Source organism: Lytechinus variegatus, chromosome 1 (genome assembly GCF_018143015.1).
Source record: "Lytechinus variegatus isolate NC3 chromosome 1, Lvar_3.0, whole genome shotgun sequence".
In the NCBI taxonomy this organism is placed as follows: Eukaryota; Metazoa; Echinodermata; class Echinoidea; order Temnopleuroida; family Toxopneustidae; genus Lytechinus; species Lytechinus variegatus.
Window position 1 is genome coordinate 27,271,959 of NC_054740.1, and position 27,769 is coordinate 27,299,727.

The 27,769-nt window shown below is 37.4% G+C and overlaps 1 protein-coding gene across 1 annotated transcript in view; it reads right to left on the reverse strand.

Moving 5' to 3' along the window:
- Positions 1–1,710: 1,710 nt before the first annotated feature.
- LOC121410362 (restin homolog) overlaps positions 1,711–27,769 on the reverse strand; it is a 34,681-nt gene continuing 8,622 nt past the window's right edge. The window contains exons 2-21 of the mRNA XM_041602398.1: positions 27,538–27,591; positions 24,989–25,074; positions 23,999–24,069; positions 22,388–22,648; positions 21,190–21,246; positions 18,998–19,149; positions 18,519–18,642; positions 17,826–17,943; positions 17,249–17,354; positions 16,311–16,530; positions 15,163–15,332; positions 12,436–14,755; positions 11,362–11,471; positions 10,547–10,847; positions 8,952–9,182; positions 7,224–7,378; positions 6,215–6,358; positions 4,483–4,986; positions 3,528–3,731; positions 1,711–1,766 (exon numbers count right to left, since the gene is read on the reverse strand). Of these exons, the coding sequence (XP_041458332.1) occupies positions 1,737–1,766; positions 3,528–3,731; positions 4,483–4,986; positions 6,215–6,358; positions 7,224–7,378; positions 8,952–9,182; positions 10,547–10,847; positions 11,362–11,471; positions 12,436–14,755; positions 15,163–15,332; positions 16,311–16,530; positions 17,249–17,354; positions 17,826–17,943; positions 18,519–18,642; positions 18,998–19,149; positions 21,190–21,246; positions 22,388–22,648; positions 23,999–24,069; positions 24,989–25,074; positions 27,538–27,573 (5,400 nt within the window). The 5' untranslated portion in view covers positions 27,574–27,591 and the 3' untranslated portion in view covers positions 1,711–1,736. The remainder of the gene's footprint in view (positions 1,767–3,527; positions 3,732–4,482; positions 4,987–6,214; positions 6,359–7,223; positions 7,379–8,951; positions 9,183–10,546; positions 10,848–11,361; positions 11,472–12,435; positions 14,756–15,162; positions 15,333–16,310; positions 16,531–17,248; positions 17,355–17,825; positions 17,944–18,518; positions 18,643–18,997; positions 19,150–21,189; positions 21,247–22,387; positions 22,649–23,998; positions 24,070–24,988; positions 25,075–27,537; positions 27,592–27,769) is intronic.

Sequence of the window (27,769 nt, forward strand, 5' to 3'; positions counted from 1 at the left end):
CTACATGGTGTAACCGTAAAACTCTCTATTTTGAAATAAAAACTGTTGTGTAATCATGAACATTGTTTTCATTTTTTTTCTTAAATGAGTATGAATTACACTTACAGCCATATGGATTGGGGGCCATGACTGCCCCACCCCCCAAAAAAACAAACAAAAAGAAAGGAGAAACAGATAAATATGACATCACGGTTTGAATATCAGGTCCATACCTATCACAAAATCAGATTTTGATATTACAAAGGTCAAAATATTTGCTTGCTCAATGGCAACATAATTTGCCTCATACAACTTTGATCGGTCCCTCTGTTTTGGCCCATTATGGCACTAGAAGAGCTGCATATATGTCATCACAGTACACAACAGGGCCTGCTTTTCCATGCACTCCTATCATTGGCTTAGCAAATTCATGTACATGTTACAATTCATTTCCAGCTATTGAACTACAATATATATTTACTGTAATAAGATTTCTTACAAAATTAAGGCAGTTAGGCTAATCTATATGACCTTTGCTTAACTACTATTTTCCCCTATTTTTCTAAACCCAAAACAATATTTCTAGTGCATTAAACTTTTATTGCTTTTAATATTCAACTATATTTAGTTCCAGTACATAATGTGAAAACTGTACAGATTCCTTCTTTTCTTTTTTCAAGTTAACATGCTACCAAACCCAATGTATACAAAAGACTGGATAAACAAATACACCTCCAAGTCCTGACCTCCAAAGCTGTCCATCTGTTTACGTACATACGCAAACAATTCACCGACCAACCTAACAAAATATCTCAAATAAACTCATCAATATACACGGATGAAAAATGATCAAGCATATAAAAAAAACACAAAAAGAATGTACATATTGAAAGATTATCTCTGAAATGATACTGTACATAAAGAGTTGATATACATAGAATCAAAGACAAATAGAATTTTTCTGTATCTTACATAATTACAACTGTACACCGTATATTTCATTCTGTCATAATTTATACATGATTGTACGGGGAGGGAGGACATAACAATTTACAATCAATAAAATCTTTACACTTACTGTTCACAATCTACAAATAATACACCTTTGTCATTATATCCCAAGATGTATTTACTATTTTTATAAAACACAGGATTCTAACATTTTTACTCCAATTCAAAGGAGGAATGTCATTCATGAACTATGTACAGAAGAACGCTCTGATCAAGCGATTACTTTCATCATAATACGTTCAATCAGATCGAAGTACTCACCAAACAGATTATACAGATTTGAGAATCATTAAAAGTGAAGAATGACACTGTTAAAAAAAAAAAATTTTTTTTTTAATAATCAGAGGATGCGCCCCAAAAAGTCTTTCATATTTATCAATATTCAGTTATTTGGTAATAACGGTTACATTAATAAATCATGTCAATAATGAATGAACTTTAGACTAATTTATAAAGTGGGGGCTGATTTGTATACAATATAATGAGAAATAATTCTCTGATCAACTGGTCATAAATTAGACACAACTTCTACCTCCATGTTATAAGGTGGGTTACAAACACAGAAAAATGTTTTTCAATTGCATGTAGTTGGTCAGAGACCAGACTAATTTTTTTTTCAACTGATCATTGATGACAAATGAATCTAGTAGAAAAACATGATCAATTAAAAAAAAAAGGTCAGAGCAAGGATAAATTCTCTCTCCCTGTTCTCTATGTTGTTGTTGATGATTGATGATTCCTGCTTCTTATTTGCCGAAGAATCTTGCCATGGATTTCTGAAATTCAAACGGAAGAAAAAGGTTAAGGGCCTTCAGTTGAAACGAGAAGCTTATCCGTAATCTTATCCGCACATGGCCTCCTGGGAATGATAATACCCCAGGTCTATAAAAAGTATTGACTGATGCATGTCACACATGTCCAAACACAATATCCTGATATTAAAAAGTCAATCATTAATGCTCAAACTTCAACCAATGACAATGTTTGGCTTTGCAACGGCATACCTCCAGTGGCGCAAAGTAAAGATAATGTCAACTTTGACAACAAAGCTGTTCTAAAATTGTCATCGGAAAAAGCATGGAGCTATGGACCTACTACATCTAGACACTCAATGAATCCCCTCCTTGGACTAAAGAGGGTTCTGCTTATCCTTTTATCAATTAAGCGCGAGTAAAATACGCTGTCACTGACGGACAGCAGAAATCAAGTGAGCGCTGCTTCCACACATTGCAATGTTTTTTGTTCACTTCCAAAAGCAGTACGCAAAGCAGCAAACGCTAGTGGTATCACAATGATCGCAGAAACAAGACAAGAAAACAGCCCTGCATTTCTATATTTTTTTTTACGTACATCGCTAACAACCGCTCACAGAATTCATTGCTATCACTATTAAGCAGATCAGAATATCTTTAACGAAATTGAAGTGAAAATTTGTTGTAAAAATGTGCAGAAAGATTGTAAAAATCCCTCATTCTAGAAGAATAATTACATAGAAAGTCACACCAACATTCGCTTGAAAGGTAACATTGGTATGGGCGTAAAATTCCACAGGATTTTTCTTTAATAATAATCAGATGACAATTGCATAATTTCAATAGCGTAATATCATGCACTGAAAACCGGATGACAAAAGTGCATTGCATTGTTGGTAATGTAAAGCAGGGGCTTTCCCTCGCGCACAAAATGATCAGAGCTAGAGCATGATAATCTCTGGCCAAAAGCGATTGGGTTCACAGGATTGTTGCATAAACATGCGCCATGGGCTAGATCGTAAAAACAGCGCAAAGAGAAAGTCAACTGTATAACAGCAATTTTTGACAACAGGTGGTGGTTAGAAACTTCTCTCGTTGAATGTCCATTGGTAATAGGTCCATGGTAAGAGCAACATTAATTCTGAACATGCCAGATGGATTCCAGCTTCATAGGATTAATGTGTACTATTTGGTTTTAATGGCGACAATGGCATGTTAAATGGAATGAGTTGATATCCATCCATCCAAGATATGAGGGTTATTTCCCTTCTTGCAATCGCACGTCAGCTGAAAAAAATATTTAAAAATCACACCCCAAATTTCTCTGGAATTAGTTTAATAATGATAATAATTGTGCATTTATATTGCACAATTTCTATAAGTATTCACTGAAATTCACATTACAATAATGTGATTATTTTCCTGGCTAGGCGGTCTGCCATTCAAGGAACTTCTACTGGGTGCCAGTTCACTTCCCCTGGGTTGAGTGCCACACAAAGTGGGTAAATTTCTTGCTGAAGAAAAACATGCCATGGCTGGGATTGAACCCATGTCCATCAGATTGAAAGACGAGAGACATAAGTCACATAACCACTAGACCACGATGCCCCCATAAACGCTTACAAACGAATGGAGAATAATGATTTTTCATAAATTGCACAAAACTATGAAAATTTTGCATTTCCTAAACCATTCGATACTTTCCCATTTCAATTTGAAAGCCTCTATTTTCTCGTTTCCTTTTATCATCATTGTGCCATATAAACATGCCACAAAGGTACTTACCATTTTAGATGGTGTTTTCTTTTGGGGCGTTTTCTTTGTCTTTTCCTGGGGTGTGGCTACCTTCTTCTTCATCTGACTGAGACCAGGACTACCCTTCACACTGCCCTTCTTAGAAAAGCGCATGGACCGTCTCCGTCTGCTGGCCTTACGTGGAGAGAATCCGACGCTGTAAGCGATGCTCTCACGCCTGGGGTTCAAAACCTCCTGTTCAGAATATCAACAAAAGGATTCATGATTTGCAGCCACTTGCTCTAAAACTATTCGCTCTAAAGGCAGTTGCTGTAATATTAGGTGGTCTACTATACGATCAGTTTGGTTTATTATCAAGTACCGGTAGTCTTCTTTCAGTTGGTCTACCATCGTTGGTCAACCATCATTTTGGTCTACTATCAGTTTGGTCTACTATCAGCTGGTCTGCTATCAGTTTGGTCTACTATGAATTTGGTCTACAATCAGTTGGGCTACTATTGTTGGTCAACCATCAGTTTGATCTACAATCAGTTTGGTCTACTATCAGTTGGTCTAATATCAGTTTGATTTACTAACAGTTTGGTCTACTATCAGTTGGTCTACTATCAGTTTTGTCTACTAACAGTTTGGTCTATTATTTGTTAGACTAATATCAATTGGCCTACTATCAGTTGGACTACTATTGTAGGTCAACCATCAGTTTGGTCTACTATCAGTTGGTCTACTATCAGTTTGGCTTTCTAACAGTTTGGTCTACTATCAGTTGGCCTACTATCAGTTGGACTACTATTGTAGGTCAACCATCAGTTTGGTCTACTATCAGTTGGTCTACTATCAGTTTGGCTTTCTAACAGTTTGGTCTACTATCAGTTGGTCTACTATCAGTTGGTCTAATATCAGTTGGTCGAAAGTAAATCTGTATTTTTTTTATTAATTATACACATAGATACAAAGATATATTGATATCTAAACCCAAGATACTTACATCAATTTCTGGCAGTTCCGGTTCCTTGGATTTCTTCAAAGTGGACGTAGAAGTAGCCATACTAGCAATGCTACCAGTTAGGCTGGACCTACTAGCTCTGGATGAAGTCCGGGAACTCGGTCTAGAACTCTGCGTCGCTGGATTCTGGGAAGCCGTTCGACCGGTTGTGCTGGCAAGGCTACTTCTGCTGGTCTGTTTGGCGAGGTTGGTCCGGCTTGACTTACCGGCCGGGTTGTCGGATATCAGACCGGTCCTGCTGGTAGCCCTGCTTTCGGCAAGCCTTGGACTGCTCCGCACGGCCTTACCTAGGCTGGTCTTACTGTCGCTCTTGTGGAGAGTGTTGTGGACATGGAGGCTGCTGCTGCTTCCGTGTTTTCTGCTTGATGTGAAGTGGGCCTGTGACATGCTGGATTGTGATGTGGATTTCCTGGTCATGACTGCGGTCTTTGTGGTTGGGGGAGGGGGTGGGGGCATTTCTTGGCAGGAAGATGTGCTACGCATTTGCTGCAAAATAGAAAAACAAAACCATCCAACTTGGAAATGACAGCTTGTAAAGAGTCACTCATGTACAATACCAACAGTTTTCAAAATAATCATTTAACAACAAAAACTGATCGTGAGAGTTTGCAAACAAGAAAAGAATTCCTTTTTCCATAAAAAATAATAATACATGCAGTCAGGTCTTTGCCACTAAAACACTAAAAGATATACTAACAGTTTGCAAACAAAAATCTTCTCAAGATTTATTAATTTTTTTTACTTTTTCATGAAAAATCATAAATAATGAGTTCAATCAGGGGTTGTTTCACAAAGATTTAAGTGTGACTCAGAATCGCACTTAAATGCCTGGTTGCAAGCCTAACAAAAGACACGACCGAATTGGTAACATCATGCTAAGAAGATGTGCACTCCTGCATTTTAATCAATAAGATTGCACTCTGCATGTTGTATGTGCATGGCATTTAAGTGTAATTCCAAGACATCTTTTAATTGTGAAACACCCCCAGGTCTTTTAAGGTAACACTGTAACACATAATATAACAGCTAGCAAACAGATTCTTAGCTCTATCTAGGTCATGGGGGTGGGGGGAGACCTTCTTAACATTTCGCGCAATATTCTTTTAACACAGCTCACACCGCGATGTTTCGTGACTCATTTCCTTCAACTCACTGCATCTTTTAAGACCTAATTGGCGACGCCCGGGCAGAGGTTCAAATTTACACAACATTATGCCAGTGCACATTTGTGTCAGTGCATATCGGACCCCAACTCGCTCCAAAATGTGATTTTGTGTACAAAGTCAATGCAAATTATGTTCTCAACCAAATATCATAAATGTATGATTATTTGTACTTTTGCTGGTTTAAATGGATTTATTTCATGCTGTTGGTGATCGCAAAAGAGTCCTCAACAAAGTTTATTAAAAAAAAATGAAAAACAAAACGTTGAAGAAGTAAAGAAATACATATTGATAAGAAATTGCAAAAAAAAAATACACAAGAAATTGGTCTGATATCACCATTTTTTCATGTAAATTGCTAAGAACATGACAAAGAGATTCTAAACCAAAAATTGGGACATTTGGAGTTTGGAGTTTAATTCTTGGAGTTAGGGTAAAGAGTATGATTTTGCAAGCTAATAATGCATAAATTACAATAACCTCAACAACCACAACTTTTTTATTCTCTTTCATTAGCATAATGCAACAATAGAATTTGATGACGAGCTCACCTTTGAAGCTGGTGCTTTGAAATCGAACTGCTCGCTCTTCCTCTTGCGAGTTGAGTTCCTGGTACCCTCCTCCATATCCCCCGTCAACCGAAGACTGCTCCGACGAGTATCACAGCCGACCTGTAGATCGGTCTCGGTGATCTCCTGTTATACAGTGAAAGGTCAGAAGTCAAAGGTCAAAGGGCATGGATCGAGTGAAACAATAGTGAGGGGTAGCAATTAGGAGTTCACATTTGCCTCTATGATCTCTACAGTGAGATTGAATGAGTGTCAAAACACATGCATAAAAGCAAGGGAATAAAGCGACCAAGCTTATTTCACTGGGTGTAACAGGGGAGGTGAGCCAATGTCTCTCCCCCCCCCCCGGCAGATCTAAAATGCAAAAGGTGTAATCAACATGAAATTTGGGACATTCACAAGCCATATTAAAGGGAGGTCACCTTAGTTTTTCGACAACAAAATTTTCGGTGATATCTATTAAATTATGCAAATCCAATGCCTGGTTTATTTCGCCAACATGCGAGAACATAATGTGCGGTTACTTTGCAACCTCTTGTATAATTCTCGTAAACTTGGTAAAAAAAAAAAAAGATGAACAAAATTTGAAAAAAAAATAAATAAATGTGTCAAATTAAGATGCTACAAATTACAAATTATGTGCAGGAACTCTGTGTTGGTTTGGGTTAGAAGCGAAAGGGTGAAAGGTCAAAGCAGGAATAAACAAGAAATAAATGGGACAGGCAGTCGGATGACCCCAAAACATAATAATGCTCATTAGTGACCACTTTCAGTGGGCAAAGGCATAAAAATCTTTAAGAAGCAAAAGAATATGCATTGACCCTAATAAGACTGGGGTATTTTGGAGGTTGTATTTTCAGCTGTTGATTGTGCAATCCTGACCAAAATCAATGTGCATGTCACCCATGATGTAATCAACAACATTGTCTACTTGATTGTGACAAAAATATTCAAATTTATTTTTTCAGTAAGGACATGGTTTAGGTGGTACCTTCGGTGCCCTTGTCTGAGTCTCGACAGGGTAGGATGTCCGTAGGTGGGGCCTGCAGAGGGTGTTCCTTCGCTGAAGCTCTGCCAGACGATCTTCCCAGTCAATATGAGCAGGTTCCTCCTCACCGCAACCCACCAGGAAGAAGCCGCTTGGTCCTGTCCAAAACAACCATTCAAAAAATCACATTAAATCATACAATTATTATCTCAAAACAGAGATTAATAGTGAGACCGGAGGCCAGGTGTATGAGGAGTTGCAATTAAAGATATTGGCCTGTATTCCGAAGTCTGGTTTAATGTAGGTCATGGTTTTACTCTTTGGTACAGTTTATGATGTTCAGTAGTGAACACCATATCTACAAAGTAGGCATATTTACCTATTCCCTTAAATGCCATACTTGAATACACCGGCAAAAACAAACTTCTCCTGTAAAAGGAGAAGAGTCTGCCATGCAGACTAGATGATCAAATAGTGCCCTATTCAATCATTGACATCACGGAATAGCAAACATACACACAAAAAAGTCAATGCAAATTGAGTTTTCTCACCCTTTTCTTCATAATGATTATTTTTACTTCCACTAGTGCTTCAACCAAAAATCATAAATGTATGATTATTTTTACTCTTGTTAAATTGATTTATTTTACGCGATTAAAGGACAAGTCCACCCCCCAAAAAACTTGATTTAAATAAAAAGAGAAAAATTCAACAAGCATAACACTGAAAATTTCATCAAAATCAGATGTAAAATAAGAAAGTTATGGCATTTTAAAGTTTCGCTTATTTTCAACAAAATAGTTATATGAATGAGCCAGTTACATCCAAATGAGAGAGTTGATGACATCACTCACTCACTCACTCACTATTTCTTTTGTATTTTATCATATGAAATATTTTTTTTTTTTCGTCATTGTCATGTGAAATGAAGTTTCATTGCTCCTTGAACACGTGGAATTCCATTTATTTTAACATTTTATGCTTCAGGCAAGGAGGTCCTAATCGTCAAATTCGTAAAAATTGAAATATTGTATAATTCAAACAATAAAAAACAAAAGAAATTGTGAGTGGGTGACATCATCGACTGGCTCGTTCATATAACTATTTTGTTGAAAATAAGCGAAACTTTGAAATGTCATAACTTTCTTATTTTACATCCGATTTTGATGAAATTTTCAGCATTGTGCTTGTGCTTTCTCTATTAATTCAAATCAACATTTTCCTGAGGTGGACTTCACCTTTAATGATCGCAAAAGGGTCCCCAATAAAGTTCATCAGAAAAAATAATGAAAACAAAGGTTTGAAAAAACATAGAAATACATAAGAATTCATAAAACAATAAAATACATAAGAAATTAATATTTTGGCATTTTTTGTAGACATTTGTAAGAAATGAAAAAATTGATATTCTCACCATCAGTTGGCAAGATCTGAGGTGGGGGGGGTCAATTTGACCCCCCCCCCTCTAAATCCTGGTCTGAAATAACCTAGGTAAAATAGGGTTAAGCTGCTATTACAAGTTAAAATTTGTTAAATATGTACCGGTAATTGATATGAAACAAACATGGATCTCTTCAAAGTCACTCTGGCGTTCCAGCAAATATTCTCTACAGTTAGTTCTGTACAGATATCATCGGAGCATTGGGTAGAATGGCTTTTCAAATAAGTAATTTGAATTTTATCACTGTATGAGTGCAATGTTACGTGAAGTCTCAAACAGGAGATATTTACCGGTTGTACGATGGGTGTCAAGGGTGTCCCTTCGGTTGGAAGCCGAGAGTTGGGCGCTGCTCGCTTCCAGCTCGTCTAGGGTGCGGGCCACGTTGTCAGGGAAGTCCACTCCAAGGCTATTCAGGCTACCACCAAAATCATCAAACTGGGAATCGAAGTGAGATTCGGATCTGGATGTGGATCTGGATTCACTGCGCTTGCCTGATAGAGTGATCTCTATCCGCGTGCGACCTGAAATCCAGAGAAAAATTAATGTAGTTGCAGTAATAATAATAAATGCAATTTATAAGGCGCCATAATTTATTAGGCACCATATCCATCTCGTAAGAGATGCTCAAGGTGAACAAGTGAGGGGGGGCAAATAGAATTACAAGTAACAAAAAAAATCGGGTAAATTTTAGCTTAATCATGAATGTTTCGACACACTTGGTATCCCGGATCTCTTGTGGGAGGGAATTCCATAGCGAGCGACCCGCAGAGATAAATGCCCTTCCTCCCACTTTGTTTTACATTTTGGAACTTTAAGAAGACCGGAATCACTGGAGGCATGTTATTGAGAGCAGTGTTGTACTGTGGAGCAGAGCTATGAACTAAGTGATATACCAGCAAAAGGATTTTGAATTTGACACGTTCACTTATGGGCAACCAATGTAAAGATTTAAGACCAGGGGGGGTGTTTCACAAAGATTTAAGTATGACTTATAGAGTCGCACTTAAATACTGAGTTGCGTACGATATGAAAGGATTGACTGCATTGGTCAGATCATGTCATGTGGACGCGCACTACTGATAACAGATCACAGGAAAAAAGACATCCACCAGAGTAATTTGTAAATATAATCCTGGAAAAATGTCTGCACTACATAATGTACCACCACACATTGATGTATTTTTGGTGATCATTATTATACAAACAAACTACGTACATGTATATAATAGCAACGAGTCTTTGTCTTTAGAACATAAAATTGGCCCGCATTCTCAAGAGGTTTCAATTGTACCATGGACTATGCAGATTTTTAAAACATAATTACGCTTATTTCATCGCGCACACGAAGTTAAATCCAATTAAATGCGCGCTTTCAGAAAAGTGCGCTTAAAATGAGGCGCGTTAATGAAATAAATCTGCATAGCACATAGTTTTGTACCTCTTTTGGGAATAAGGGCCAATAAGTCTTATAGTTTATACAGTGTTAGTCCTCTCTTCTTGTTTCTCTCTCTATTTAGTTCTCCCCCTCCCCCTCTGCTTTTCACCACACCCTCTCTCTTTCTCTCTAGTTCTCCTGTCCTTTAATTTGATGCTTGCATCATTGATTGTATTCTATTAGCCATTGTATATGTATGTATATATATTTTTTTACATCGCTCTCAAGCTCATAGAGCTTATGATGATCCACTCTGTTATTTGAAATATTATACCAATGATAAATGTTGTTGACAATGACGAATAAAATCAAATCAAACCTCAAAGCAGTAACTGTGTCTCTCTCATGTAAATTAATAATGTTTTAAGCATCTCTCTTTGTACCTTCATCATTAGCCTGATAATTGCTCTAATAGCATGACACTGGCAGTAAATTTGTTGGGCAACTTACTTCTTGTTGATCTTGTGCTTCGGACAGACCCTGTAGATGTGAGGCTGACGACTGACCCCGCCCTCAAGTCATGGTCAGTCTGAAGGTCATCCATCCTGAGGTCACTGTCATCGTGACTGATCCGACTGACCGCTAGACCATCCAGACTGTCCACGCTATGGTCCACCGTCGCATCGTGGGTGAGGTTGAGGTCGGGGTGGCCAGGGGGCGTGATGTCGGTGATGGAGTTCCGGGTGGATGAGGGGAGGTCTTGGTTGGGAGTGGCCGACCTGAGACGTTCGATCTGCTCTGAAAAAGCAATCTGGGCCATTCAAAGAGAGAGAGAGAAAGAGAGAACTGACCAAACAGTAGCTGTATAACTTCTGTCTTAAGTGGGTTCCCATATGACATCACAAGTAGCCATGTTGGGAGGACAAACAATGAACACCTGTGAATCAAGGCATGATCAATACCGTTATTGTTTTTATGGTCTGATACACAGATTTTCCCATTGTCATACCCTCCAACATGCCAGCTTGTCACATCATGTTGTAACCCTCTATAACGATGCGACATCTAAGGACAACATGAGTACCTAGTGCAGCTTGTGAGTTGCATGATCACTTTTTTATATTTTTATGGCATACATGTACATACTCATATTCTAGTAAAGGAGTGCACTGCTGTGGCAAAACAAATAAAGAAAAGGAACAAGTTCATCCCAGTTGAATTGGAATACCCGGTACTGATAGATGCATGTGGTGATAGATACATGGAGGGGGGGGGAGAGAGGCTTAAGAAAGACAACCGCCGCATACACCACATTCATTACTAACCTCCTGGGCATGCTGGGATACACGTGCTTCATTATATTTGGCTCTAAGCTCTTCAAGTTCCTTCTCAAGGTCGGCCACGCGATGCTGGCGACTCTTCCTGTCTGCTTCATCTAGATACAAAACAACAATAACAAACAGAATAAAGGGCTAGTACATAAAAGTCTACTGTGGTCCCACAGTAGAGTTTCATGTAGGTACGTACAACAACAGTAGAGTTTCATGTAGGTACGTACATGTAGAGTGTGACATCAAATGAAAACAATCTTCAAGAAAAAAGGACATACATGTATTCTTAATTATTCAAAGTACAAAAAGGATTCAAGGAGATGTGGAAAAAAGATGGACATTTCATAGATGTAAAGATGTGAAATGTGCAATTTCAGCAACTTTTGAGGATAAAAAAAAATAATTTACCCTTGCAAGTTCCACCCATTTATTAAAGGGGAGTTTAACTTGACAACAAGTTGAATTAAGCAGAAAAATATTTTTAAAAAATCATTAGTATTTATCAGTTTCCATTAAAATTTTTGATGGAATTCATTTTTCAAGATATGTATGGGAAGCTGCTTGCAGAGATCGTCAAATGTTTAAAATTGTGTTGACCTAAAAGCATCACAATTCAATCTTCACATTATAACTAAGGGTCTGATACAACCTACCCTATGAAAATAACATTGGTCATTTCATTCACTCTATAGATTTCCCATCCATGTTTTCAGGTCAAATACAGTCACATAAAAGGGTTGTTTTCTTCCATTGTCCAGTCTTTTCAGTATCTCATTACATGAGGTGGAAAAGTGAATTGCCATGGGATAAGGTCAATGCAGTTATCTGTCAAAGCATAGCCAATCATGGCAGGAATCTGATTTGTTTTTTGGGTTGGTGACATTTGCTCCTGTCTCAATATCTCAGAGGGCAAAGGGTTAGCTAGAGTTTTTGTTTCAGCATAATGCCACGTTAAGGATTATGGTTTATTTAGTTATGAAGATTAGGTTTTATGATTGGCTTTAATGTGTAGATTTTCCATCGGAACAATTGTCGTCGGAGGAAATGTCATGAAACTATTTTGTTTACCTTGTTCAATTTTCTCCTCAAGCACCTTGATCTTCTCTTCCCACAACTTCTTGTTCTCGCTAGTTGTCTCCAAGATGTCGTGCATGTTCTGCACGTCCTGTTTTAAGCGGCCGTTCTGCTGCTGCAGTTCTTCAACCTGCTTCATGGCCTTCTGGACTTGACTCTCTCCTTCGCGCTTCAGCTTCTCCTCGACAAGGCGCAGGTGCTCCTCTTTGTTCTCCACATTCTGCTTCAGGACCCAGTTGCTCTGTTGGAGATCCTTAAGCTGGGTGCAGGTTTTCTCCAGACGAGAATCCACTTCTCGCTTCTGCGCCTCCACGTCCCTGAGGCGAAGGCTCAGATCCGAGTCTTCCTTGTCCAGGTCTTCCTTGAGAGAGCTGTACTTATGCTCCAGCATCTCTATCTTGACCGAAGCCTGACCGAGCTCAGTTGCAATCGCCTCCTTCTCCTGCTTCATCTTCTCCTCCGTGACCAGCCAATCTTCCAGCTTCTTATCCAGATCTTGCTTCAGGAGGTGATTCTGCCTTTGAAGGTCTGACACCTGGGTGCCCATGGTCTTGAGTTTGAGTTCGTTCTCAGTGTTGTCTTCTTTGATCTTCTTTTCAGCCACCCGCAGGACTTCGCTGCCACTTTCCAAATCCTGCTCCATCCTCCTGCTCTTGCATTCCAGGTCTTTGATGCGAGCATCAGCCTTCTGGAGTAGGGAATCGCTCTCTTTGATCACTGCCTGCAACTCATTTTGAGTGTCTTGCAAGTATTGTTCTTTCTTTATAAGCTCAAGGTTTAGAGAGTCATTCTGAGACTGGAGCTTCTCAAGAAGATCACGAGCTTCAGAGAATTGGGCATCTTTCTTCTCTCGATCTTCTTTCATTTTGGTTTCCAAAGTTAAAGTTTGTCCACCCTTTTCCTCCAACTCTTTCAATAAAGCATCAATTTTGGTCTTGAGTTCTTTATTCTGTTTTTCAGACAGTTCGTGGACATTTTTGTATTCGGCCTCTTTCTCCTCTCCTTCTTGTTTCATTTTCATCAAGTACTGTTCTTTCTTCACAAGCTCAAGGTTTAGAGAGCCATTTTCCGACTGAAGCTTCTCAAGAAGATCACGAGCTTCAGAGAATTGGGCATCTTTCTTCTCTCGATCTTCTTTCATTTTGGTTTCCAAATTTAATGTTTGTCTGCTCTTTTCCTCCAACTCTTTCAATAAAGCATCAGTTTTGGTCTGGAGTTCTTTATTCTGCTTTTCAGACAGTTCGTGGACTTTTTTGTATTCAGCCTCCTTCTCCTCTCCTTCTTGTTTCATTTTCATCAAATATTGTTCTTTCTTCACGAGCTCAAGGTTTAGAGAGTCATTCTTAGACTGAAGCTTCTCAAGAAGATCACTAGCTTCAGAGAATTGGGCATCTTTCTTCTCACAATCTTCTTTCATTTTGGTTTCCAAATTTAATGCTTGTCCGCCCTTTTCCTCCAACTCTTTCAATAAAGCATCAATTTTGGTCTGGAGATCTTTATTCTGCTTTTCAGACAGTTTGTGGACTTTTTGGAATTGGACCTCTTTCTCCTCTCCTTCTTGTTTCATTTTCATCAAGTACTGTTCTTTCTTCACAAGCTCAAGGTTTAGAGAGTCATTTTGAGACTGAAGCTTCTCAAGATGATCACGAGCTTCAGAGAATTGGGCGTCTTTCTTGTCTCGTTCTTCTTTCATTTTGGTTTCCAAATTTAATGTTTGTCTGCTCTTTTCCTCCAACTCTTTCAATAAAGCATCAGTTTTGGTCTCGAGTTCTTTATTCTGCTTTTCAGACAGTTTGTGGACATTTTTGTATTCGGCCTCTTTCTCCTCTCCTTCTTGTTTCATTTTCATCAAGTATTGTTCTTTCTTCACGAGCTCAAGGTTTAGAGAGTCATTTTGAGACTGAAGCTTCTCAAGAAGATCACGAGCTTCAGAGAATTGGGCATCTTTCTTCTCTCGTTCTTCTTTCATTTTGGTTTCCAAATTTAATGTCTGTCTGCCCTTTTCCTCCAACTCATTCAGTAAAGCATCAATTTTGGTCTTGAGTTCTGTATTCTGCTTTTCAGACAGTTCGTGGACTTTTTTGTATCGGGCCTCTTTCTCCTCCCCTTCTTCTTTCATTTTCATCTCCAATTTTTGCATGTCTTCCTGGAGACCTGAATACAATGCCAATGCATGCTGGAGCTGGGCCTCTGCCTCCTGCTTCAGCTGCAGTACTTGATCGTTGGCTCCGCTCAACATCTTTACTTCCTGCTCCAGTTCAGATATGCGATGAGTAGCAAGTGAGTATTCCTTCTGGATCTCTTTCAGTTTAGTCTGTACAAAAAAATAAACAATATCAAAACTATATACAAATACAAACAACACCAAGACAATAAACAAGCAATGTACGAACAATAAACAACAATACCAAAACAATATGAAAATAATATGCAAACAATCTGAAAACAATATATCTAAAAAGGATCTTGTTCTTGCACTTGAAAACAAAACCAAAAAGCATTCCTGTTTAATGCATTTAATTCAATATCTGTTTTTTTTTATAGTATTTCTATGTCATCATATTTTGCCTTTTCACTGAAAACTGTTTTTGCTTTCATAACGTACATAACATGAATTTTTTTTTAAATTGAGAGAAAAATGTAAAGCATATACTTGGGTCACTGAAAGCAAATTTTTTTTATTGCAAAAAACTTGGAACCGGCAAATCATACTCTGTTTACCTCATATGTATGAGCAGTTTGGCAAGCCTCTTCGTACAGGCTTTTCATCTTCTGATGGACTTCGGGATTGGTCCAGGTCATATGGATCTTCTCTAGCTCTAGCTCCAGCTCAGAGACGCGCTGCTCAGCTATAATACCCAAAGACTCTCCCTCAACAGGGCTCGTAGAGGCTGAAAGGAAAATATATATCAACATTAAGGGGGATGTTGCAAGACACTTGGAATTGATAGATCAATTAAATTGAAAAAAAAAACAATAAAAATAAAAAGATAAAAAAAGAAATGCACAAGAAATTTTAAAAAAAAATTTGAACCAGATTTTTTTTCATTTATAGTTGTAAAGAATGCCATGAAGGATATTTTCACCACAAATTAGCTTTCTGGGAGCTTTGTTTAGTGAATAAGAGCAAAAAATATTTATTTCATGAATAAATTATCATAATTCATTCACAAAATATGTATATATATATATATATATATGAATTTTGTGTAGTTTACAAAAGCAACAGTATAATGTCATTCTCTACCCTCGTGCAAATTTTCGCCACAATCGCGCTATACGCAGCCGAGATCATATAAAAATAAAAAGATAAAAAACAAGGAAATGCACAAGAAATAAATAAAAAAAAAACAATTTGAACCAGAATTTTTTTCATTTGAAGTTATAAAGAATACCATGAAGGATATTTTCACCACAAATTAGCTTTCTGGGAGCTTTGTTTAGTGAATAAGAGCAAAAAATATTTATTTCATGAATAAATTATCATAATTTATTCACAATATATATGTATATATATATGAATTTTGTGCAGTTTACAAAAGCAACAGTATAGATTATGTCATTCTCTACCCTCGTGCAAATTTTCGCCACAATCGCGCAATAAGCAGCCGAGATCATAGGGGGGAACCTAAAGGCCCCCCCCTCGCCAGAATTTAAGCTTGTAAAAAAGCCAAGGTAAGGTAGGGTTAAGTGGAAATTCCATTTTGTCATAGCAATGTACACAGCTACAACATGAATTCTACTTGTAAAGGCAAATTCAATGAATTATTTTCACTTGAAAAGTTTAGAACCAAAACGGATTTTCCATTTTGATTTATTGGTAAACGGAAAATCACTGCAAATCCCTAAATTGGCAGCTTTGTCATCACCTTGCATGAGCTGCTCCTCGAGCAGGGTAATCTTTTCCTTGTACATCTGCTGACTGGTGTCCATCATGTGGGTCAGTTCCTGTCTCTCTTTCATGGCGCACTCCAGCTCGTCCGTCAGGCGACAGTTCTCCCTGTGAAGCTCACCGAGATTGAGTTCCGAGCGACGAAGCCGGACCCGCGTCTCCTCGAACTGGTTCTTGATGGCGCTATGGTCTTTCATCTGTGTGTCATAAGGTGTGTTGCAAGTATGTTATTGCAATTCTATCACATATAGCCCATACTCGGCAATATCAACATCTAAGGTACTTTTGCTGAGACATGCATTCTGGTTCCCGTAACACAAAGGTTAGCAATTAATCGTACACTTGATTTTCACAATTGATGGTACATTGTAGTCAATGTAATCAATCGTTGAAAAATGTGTCTACGATCGTTGCTAAGCTTTCTGTTACTGGCCCCTGGAAGCAGTTTGAACTGCAGCTGACTAGCATTACATCACAGAAAGCTAGGTTAGGTGATTGTGAAAGTTTCCTAGTTTCTCTAGCTCAAGCAAATTGAGAAATCATCACTGAGAAAATTTTGAACTGCTGTGGTGTTCCTATTGCTAGCAAACAACGATCAGTCACTTGCACCGGAAGTACCCCTCACAATTCATCCAGGAACTTGAAAGGATTTTGCCATGAATAGTTGATATCGCTGATTGGCCGTATGCAACAAGGACAATTGATTGCAACTCTCAATCAATAGACATTGAAAGATCATTTATTGAATTTAGAATTGACATTGGTTTAATTTTGATGGATCAAACAGCTCTCCATTTAATATTAAACAAAGTAGGAATACATATACACACTTGGCACTCCATTACGTGTGAAGTGATACAATAGTGAAAAAAAATATGGCACAAAAAATGGAATATCTATCAAGAGTAATCTCACCATGTGCTTGAGTTCTTGTCTCTCTGAATGCAACTCCTTATTCTCTTTCTCTAGGTGAGCGTTGTCGGTCTTCAGCTCGGCTTTCTGCTCCAACAGCTTCCTCAATCTTCAGATATCAATCACAAAGACAAAAAACAAAAATGAAAGAATTTTTTTTTACTTTGGGATCAATGTTGCACATTGTACAATAATAAAAAATTATCGCAAAATGACTGATTTTCATCAAAAATTTGCATGTAAAAGTGAACATTTAATTTCAATATGAATTGGCACGTATATTCCCATAATTAAATACAGAAGGAATCAATTTCACAAAATTCTGATATGGGAAGTGGTGGATGATGTTACGACCCATGTGCATGCCTACTTTCAGCAGCTGACACCGATGGTTCGTCATCGGAAAATAACACAATAGCGTTGGTCAGTGCAGTCCCATAACAGAAATCTTAGCAATTGATCAAGGAGTCGATTTTTACGACCGATCATACACAATGACCAATGCAATCAATCGTTGAAACCAGTCCCACGATCAATCGCTACGCTTCGTGATACAGGGCCCTGGAGACCGTGGCATTACCTGGTGTTTTCTCTCGTACTCTTCTGCAGTTCCGCTTGAACCGCTTGGAGTTCGTCGACCTCATCCTTTAGCTTATTCAGTTCTTTGACCTTCTGATTCAGCTCACGCAGCTGGCTGTCTATAAAACCACATATCAAGTATAAACAAGAACGTCTAATGTCCATTTCATTTTCATTCACTTTGCACAACTCGCACTAAGGCCAATTAGACCAAATGGTATATGGACTATAAAATGGCTATTGGACCAACTGGTTATTAGATGAAATGGTGAGAGGACGAATTGGCAACTATCCATGTGGATAGTGAACGAACCGATGATAGACCAAATGACAGTAGACGAGTTGGCAAATGGACGAATTGGAAATAAACCCTACAGACTAGCCTTTCACTGGCCACAGAAATTTGTGTGCTCTTTTAAAACTGGATGGATTCTCAACTACACGTAGTCTCTGCCACTGGCACATCGAGGATATTCTACACATTGAACTTCTACTTCCTTAAGCAAACATAAGCCAAGATTGAAGTTGAATGCTCAATGGTTCTTCAGCTATTGCGAGAACAGAATATCTTGGGGTATTTCAGTATTGCGAATATGAAATATTTTCAGGTATACGATGACCTCTGCAACCTTTGAGCTCTTTCATGCCATGAAATTACCTCAGAACAAGCCAGAGATAAAAGTGAGCAATTTACCTTTGCTGCCGATGACAGAGTTTTTCTCCACAATCTCAGCTTCAAGATCCTGCCTCAGTGCTGTCTCAGAAGCTATCTTCGATTCCAGGCTGCGCACTCGATCGTGAAGCCTGCGATTATTCAGCTGAAATTAAACAGTACTATGAAATTTCAGGGGTGAGGGATCACAAATAAAATGAGCTGGAAAAAAAGGGGTTGAAGATTGTTTAAAAAAGCTCATTCAACTGAAAGAAAGCCCATACTTTTTGTACATAGGAAAGCTAAAATAAGTTGAAATAAAGCTGAAAATCAAAAGCAAACATAACTGAAAATCAGCTGAAAAGCTGAACTCTCACATCCTTGAAATTTGCATACAACTAAATCAATCCAAAGTTAAGAATAAAGTCAAATGGTTTCACCCATGTGGTAATAGAGTAGACTATCCGAGAATACGACCAACTGTAGATCAAGTGATTAATAATATATACCAATGGACCTACCTTGCTGACCATATAGGGAGAGTTGATCAGGTTATGGACTGGAGACATGGGAGAGTTGGAGAACGCAGACGAAGAGGACACCGTTCTTGGGACAGGAGTGCCCGGCTCCATCGGGGTTAGGACACCGCGGGAAGAGTCACTTGAACTATCCCCTAAAACAGAGAATAAATTGTATTGGGAGTTGTTAGACTGTCAACCTACTTAATAACCAGGGGCGGTATTCTGAACATTGTCTTTTCTCCATATTTAATCTTTTCTCAGAGATATGACAAAATCAGTATTCTGGTGGACGTCATAACTTTTGTCACAAAAATTGTCATAATTTTTTCTATTCTCTTTAGCGCGCACCAAAAATATGCAGCTTTAAATGCGCGTAATCCTTTTATACAAGCAAAAGATATGACAAAACATATGACAGGGGGATAGCAGTCATAAATTTTGTCATATCTTTGAGTACCTAATATCCCGATACCCTGCCAACTGAATTTCAAGCATATAATGATATTATTTAGATTAGATTGTGGTATTAGTTTCACTCATCATCCATGAACAATTTTCAAAATTATTTTTTCATGCTACAATTAGTTAGGCCCTACATATTAATTCCTCTTTTTTTCTTCTGTTTTCCTCCTTTTTCCATTTCTCTTCTAAAATCCTTCACAGCTCCCTGTCTCTCTTTGTAATTAAGCGCATCAATATACACGTAGGTGCGCGATGCCAGCAACTGTATTGGGGATACACCCTACCTGCCACTGGGCTTTCCTATTGGCTAGAAGGGCTCCCACTGGGAATTAACGATGATTTTGATTGGCTCGCTTCCGAAAAGATGGGTGTGAACTTAGAGAGATATGAAAGGGAAATGACAATGTTCTGAATACCGATTTGTGACAATCATAGCGGTGTCACATCTCGGGGAGAAACGACAAAATTTATAAAAAAAGTCATGGCAGTGTTCCAGAATACCACCCCAGGCTACCTGCCCATGATAATGACATGTACAAATCATAATTACATGTACACCATGTCCATCTTCTCTCTCTCTCTTTCTCTCTCAAAGATATGTTTCTTTTTGTTCATCATTATCATCATCAGCAAAATTATATGCTGTATAAGATTACCTTATCACAGAAGTTCAATTTATTAAGGTGTTCTAGTTCACTAATACCCATATACATGTAAATCATTCATTATAATCCTTCATATTGGTAGTCACCTGAACAAACTGTTGTGATAACCGATACAATCACCAATATAAGTACAGATTAAAAATACAGTGAATTATATACCTTTATGATATATATCATACATTTAGGTTTTTCATTCTGGAAGTGCATGTACTCATGAATGAGATGCAGGCAATTGTTTATGTTGGTGGTGGATGCAGATGGATTAATGGTATACATGTTGTAGGCCTATGTTTTTTCCCAAAGTTTTGAGTGAGAACCGATTAGTATAGTGGGAAATGATATCCATAGAAATGAAATGAAAGGATATAGACACTAATTAAAAGAGAATGAAACCCAGGAAACAAGTTAGCTTGAATGAAAACAGAAAAGTTAAAGAAACAAATCAATCAAAGTTTGAAAAATAATTGTTTGTAATAAAAAAGGTATGAGCAGTTGAATGTTCAGATTAAATGATGAGATCTTCACTTTGGCAATGCGGCAAACATGTGTGATGTCGCACTTGTACAACTCCCCTAGAACTTATCTCCATCTATAGATCGGGGGGGGGGGGGGGGGGGGGGGGGGGAGGGAGGGTATGTGAGGAGAGGTCTCATAAAATCTAACATTGACAAAGTGTTTGTACTATCTTTAGAATGAAAATCTAAATAGGGGTTTGGGGTATATATCAGTTTATAAATTGGAGAGTCCACAATGTGTGACATCATAATTCTTGGTCGCATTGCCAATGGGAGGATCTCTTTTTAGCATTGTAATGTTGATTTCAACATTCAAATTATGCCCATGACTTATTCATTATTTGTCCAATTGTTCGCATGAATTTCGATTGATCTTTTGTCCACAATGATTACATGTATTTCCAACTTTCCCTCAACGTTCATTTATCTTCAACCTCTCATGTTCCGGCTATTAAGGTTAGATGAATCATGGATTAGAGCAAAGTGCTACATGTATTATGGGACAATGCGGATATATACACCCTTGCTACACAAGTAACTGCCTCACTACCTGTCTGAATATTTGCAGTCGGAATAAACTCAACAATATTTGTAAGTGGCGGGCAACCTAAGAGGAAGAATATAACACATTGTACATCATGAAAGCTGCTCTTTAGTTTATTTAGTCTATAAATAGTTTAAGTTGGAAAGGGAATGAACAGCCTCATAAATCACAGGAAGCCCATCAATTTAATGGAAACCTAAGATATGGAAATTAATTTCTTTTGCTTCATATCTTGAATATTCAACCGGTTTTTAGCTACATGAACAGGTAAAAGAAAATAATTGCAGCAAACAATTATTTCATGAGAAGGCCTTTAAAATCAAGGTTAAATACCACCATAGTATCTCTCTCGATCTGGTACATTGAAATCAAATCATCTTTGTTAAATCATGAAATCTTAGCTGAAAACCGATAATTCTGATGATAACTAACATAAATAAAAAGGCATATGTTGGAGAGTGTACTAATATCGCTTGGAAAAGTACTGGACATTTGATGAAATTCAAAGCTTATTTTGCTCATTTCCCAGCAATTACACTTCTTTTTTCAAAACCCAATTTGCACATAATTTTTATTTATACATACAAACATTTGGGTAGTCATTTTTATGGGATTCTGTTCGAACTCATTTTGAGATCATTACCACAACTGGTATTTATCTTTAACATGGGTATGAAGTACATTTAAAAAAAAAAAAAAAAAATTATTACACTTTGTCAATTCAGAATCCAAGCATTTCAGAAACTTCATTCTTTCTTTTGCTTCATGCAGCAATGTTGAAAATCAAAAGGAGTTCCAATGTATCACAATTTAAAGTTATAGTCCTTATTTCTTTTTTAAAAAATAGCTAATGGAAATATTGCAAACACAACAATAATACAAGCTTTATATAAAGAAGATCCAGAAAACAATCTACATACGTACATGTATTGTAAAAATACCGGCCGCAAAGGAACATTGTTATTAATGCTAATATTGCGCTAACTAGGGGCTGCTGTTACAATTGGTAATGTCACAGCGATGCCTGATGTCACAATAATGCATTATTTACATCTTGGATCAACGTTTGATATCACAATCAGACAGATATGACTGGGTCTACTATAAGCGCTCTTTTCAGCGCTAACAATTTTTCTGTTCGGCCGGTATAGATATTTGGTAATATAAACAAAAATCTGCCTAGGGCCAAAAGCCTTTTCCTCACCTCTTCGATGAAGAATATCTGCAAAGTCTCTCCGGAGTTTGTGGCTACTCTCTTGGACCACAATATACTGGATGATTTCCTTCAGGTCATTCTGGGTCAAGAGGTCAAGCTCAGTGATGGCATCCACAAAGATCTTGACCTTCTCACTCTGAATGGCAGCACAAAGCAGCAGGGCGGTGACTTTTGCGACTTCCGAGATGCTGGAGCCGTTGACGATCTGGGAGAAGTCCACCAGGAACTTGAGGGATGATTGATAGAACCCTAATAAAGGGGAAAAATTGGAGGTGCGGCATCCGTGTACGAAATACATGAGAGTGAAAAGCGATTTTGCCTTTGACAACCAAAATCATCCCTAAAATTTGCAAAATGGAATTCTTTGGGGCGACCATCTTTCCTAAATATTCCCAAGATCTGCCACCGTATATACAAAAGAATGCAATGTTCTTCTACAGCATACAAGCAATTGCTCATTCAGCAAATTTTTTTTTATGAAAAAGCTCCCAAAATTCAGCTATGTTGCAAACAAAAAGGCCCCTAAAAAAAAATAAACAATTATTTCCTACTCTGGGAGGTACATGTACATTGATATAGCATGAATATAAAGTTAGGGTGGTACTTCACACAGATTTGAAAATGTGAAAGACTGAAATCTGCTCTTAAAGGTGATGTTTACACGGAAATTTAATTCATTTCAACTTTACTGACCTGAAAGTGACAGGATTATCTCATAAGATATCGAGATTACCATTGCAGGATTTCAGGCCTTTTTTGTTCAAAACAAGTGCATGCTACCCTATTCTCCTAGGGAATGATTCCCCTGAACCCTCAGAGATATTCTCATTGATAATGGCTTCTTTGTTTTATAGAATACATTACAAATGAAAAGTGTGCGAATGATAAAAGGAATAATGAGCTACCCAAGCGGTAATCACTTCCATTCAGTGTTATAGCCACAGTGGACAGCAGTGGTTGGGCCCAACCAGCACAGATGTCAAATGAAAAGTGTTTCAAAACTCCTTTTATTTAAAAGAGGCATTGTTCATGCCTTCATTCCCGTCTTTAGACTTGATCTATTTGTATAATTTATATTGAATATTCTCATATTTGATAAATATTTATTTTCAAAGATTTGGTAAAGTCACGATTGTAATAACATTGATGTTCCTTCACTCTTGGCTTTTAAGTTAAGACCGCTAACTCAGCCTGAAAAACATGTTGTAATGCTGTGAAATAGCGACCACCACTAAAATGGGTCTAGCTAGAACACTGCTTCCAATGAAACATGAACAGAACCTCCGAAGAAAAACAACATGGAAAAGGGCTGGAAAGGATAGGATTAGCATGTCAAAAACACAAAAATGAGAAAATAGCCCCCTGAATCACAATAACCTGCCCTGAGGCCCGTTTCATAAAGAACTTGCATCTGTTGTAACTTTATTGTAATGTCAACTCCCGGTACCACGGTAACAGGGCTCAGAAGACAATCATAATCAAGGTTTCCATGGTAGTTGCCATAATGCCAAAGTTAAAACAGCTGTAACTCTTTATGAAACAGGCCCCTGACGTCTTCTGTAAATAATAACAAATTTTATACTTTTTTTTTACACATACCTTCCAAATACTTCAGAATGAAGCGATAGCATTGCATAGGATTATCACAGTCAGGGATTTCCTTTTCCGAACTGCAAAGGTTAAAACACAAAATCACACTTGAATTCACATTCTAGTGCCATTTATGCAAAGAGTTACAATTGATTCAAGTTAAACTTACATGTATATTCAGATTGATCTTTAATTCTTTATCTTTGATATACACTTTATATCAATTAAATAATCATATAAGATTCAGAAAAGAATATTTCAGATTTATCAAAATAATATTAATGCTTGCTTTTAGTTTTGGTAAAGGGTCAAAATTATGAATTACACTTAAGCAGCATCTACATCTAACATTCCATTCTTAAAAATATGTAGTAGCTGATTGGTGACATGATATAGCTTTAAATCCAGGGTTGAAGTTAATCATTCCATTAGTGTGGAATTGCAGTGGAGCAATTTTCGCCTGGGCAAATGTCATGGAAACATAACTTGATCGTTTTTATTCCCTGATTCGCTGTGAAAATGTAATCTTCAAATATCAAACATATCTAGCACCCTCTCTTGACGATGTTTTTATTTTCCTTTAAAAGGACTGTTTGAGCATTCATCCACAAAGTCATGGATTGGACATCTAGAAGCTTCAGACAGATTTTACCCTGAAATTTTCAGTCAAGTTCATGCTTTGGAACAGGTTTTATATAAAATAGAAAAACCATTCAGATAATCTTATATTATCAGGCACCCAATCAAAATAAATTTTCATGTAAAATAGTAAAATTTACTCTCTAAAACACATTATTTTAAATACAGAGATCTCAACATCACAATTGTTTTAAGGCAAACACATCCGCATAATCTACTAGATAACTGGAATAGTGACAGCCACTTTAAGCCCCATTTTGGGGATTTAGGAAGAGGCAGGGCTTAATCAACTTTACTTTGTAAATTCTTCTGAAATTCTTTCCTTCTTTTGAAGAATTTGAACTGAATACTTATCCTTACAGGATCTTAATCATGGAGATGAAATGCTTCCCATCTTTCAACTGATGTAATGATTCAACGACCTCTCCTACTCCAAGTGAATTCACCTAAAAAAACAAAAACAAAACAAAAACGTAAAAATAAATCGATGGGGAATTACCATTGGAAATGTTGATACCTGTTGGGTGTGTGATTAATTCACATTTCGATTTCAGCTGTGTGCTATCAATACAACCGTATTTGTCAGACCATGTACATGGGATGCCCACAACCATGTATCATTCAATCAGATTATGTAATAAATAACACGTGAATGTTGGTTTTAAGGATAACTCTAAGTCACCATTAACTCGTTGTGAAACACTACCAAGTACACACCATGTACTCAATGCAAAGTCCTTAAGTCCTAAATATGCCTTTTGAATGGTTGACAATCAAATAATATAGAGGCAATTTTTTTTTGCTACAGGCCCGATGTCTCCGCGTTTTAGTAAAAATCCCTGTTCATCAAATCGAGTTCCATTTTCTATAGTAACATCTGATAACGTACAATATGACAGAGCATCAATTAGGCTAATTGTTAGCAAGCACTATACATGTACATTACTAAAATATTTTGTGGTGTTCCATGATAGGGATGTTTGCATTCACGCTGGTACCAATGTAGTCATCAGTCATCTAAGGATACACAGTCCTACAAACTCATTGCACAGCTGGCTTAAAACTTGAAAACACTTATCATGTCATTTGTTGACCTCCCACAATATCAAGTGATTGCCTACATATACCGTGTTTACACAGTGACACGGCTCGGGGGTTCGACACGCGAGCCGTGCTCAACACGGCAATTTTATGCTGTGTAAACGCGATCAGTGTGATCTGCGAGCCGTGTCGAACACGGCTTTTTTGATCCGCCAAAATCATAGGTTTCAACCCGCGAGCCGAGTCAGACTCGGCAATTTTTTCGTGTGTAAACAGAAAGCCGTGTCGAACTCTCTTGACCAGGTCACTGCGCACGCTTTCACTTTTGGCATTGTTGTTGTTCGCACGGACAAGATTCGATTCCGGCGGTGAATTTCCCGCGTTTAATTTGCGACGTCATAATTCTTCTTCCGTTCGAGATCCGCGAGCCGTGTTGAACTAGCCTTTTTATATGTACGTATAAAAGCGATCTCTGATCCCTTCTTCGCAGTGTTCAACCCGGCTCGCGGATTCAACACCCGAGCCGAGTCAATGTGTAAACACGGTAAATATATACAGGTATAAGTTGAAATTTTTTCAGTCCAGGGCACCGAAACATGAAACTTAGCAATTCATCCCGAGGCTAATTTTCAAGATTGATCATACACAAATCAATGAAATCAATCATAGAAATGACCCAATGATTAATCGCTAAGCTTTGTTTATAATGAGGCCCTTATTATACAAAAATATTTTAGTTTTCCTCCAGTCCAAAATTCTCCTTAGTCGTTCAGATCTCCATGGTCCAATGAGATTAGACTTTGGTATCTTGTAAGCTTAGTATCTTGAATCATTTTCATAATTTGCACCTCAGAATTTTTCACTAGATAGTTTTGTAATTACTGTTGGTACTCATTATTATTATTAAAGGGGAAGTTCACCCTGAATAAAACTTTGTTGTATAAATAGCAGAAAAAATAGTAAAAAATATTGGTGAAGGTTTGAGGAAAATCCGTTTAAGAGTAAGAAAGTTATTAGAGTTCATAATTTTGGATTTGTGACGTCATAAACGAGCAGTTTCCCCATGTGTTATGTAATATAAAATGCATGAATTTCAAATTTTGTATGGTTCCCGATGACTAAATTTTGTTTTCTATTCATGATCGGGTGTGAAATGATTTGTCTATTGATATACAAAAGGTACAGTGAAAACCATTTTAAATTTTCTGAGAAAATGGCATTTCATCGATTTTTAACCATCCGCTATGTAGGAATGCTGCTCGCATATGACGTCACAAATCAAATAATTGAAATTCTAATAACTTTTTAATTGTTTGATGAATTTTTCTCAAACCTTCGGCAATATTTTTATTATTTTTTCTGCTATTTTTAAAATAAACGTTTTGTCAGGGTGAACTTCCCTTTAAAGATAAATTCCAGTAGTGGTAACGATCTCAAAATGACTTTTTACAGAATCTAATATAATGACCACCCAAGTGTCTGTTTGTATGAAAAAAATATACTGTATGTGCCAAAGGCTTCTAGAAGAAACTGTGTAATTGCTGAGAAATAAGCAAAATAAGCGTGGATTCGGTCACTTCCGTCGGGTCTTTATTCCAGCATTAATAATAATCTGTCCCACGTGTACCTATCTGTGTCGGTGATCTTCAGTGTGAACATTTTTCAGCGTAGATTTCAAGATTTCACAAAGTTCAGTTTATGTAACTGTACCAGATCTAGACACTCGACGATGTACTGACAATTAAGCCTGGTTTTACAGACTTTCTCATGAAATCAGTGTTTACTGCATTTCTCTTTAATATTATTATTATTTTTATTAGTATTATTAAGCAAACCAAAACTCATCCAAGGAAGTCTTTTATACTCACAAAATTCAGCAAGCTCTTCACTTTGCCTGGATCCATCTTCTCTTCTGGGAAAACCTAAAAGAAAAAAGTAACAAATTGCATTTATTTTGTTCAATATCCATCTTTGTCGATGGAGATGTATTGCAGCTGAACCTACATTGTAAACAGATGAGCAATTCTACAGGCAGGATAGTAACGAAGGATTTTATGTCATTTGAATAAAGTTTTAATTGAAATTGAATATTGAAGAAGG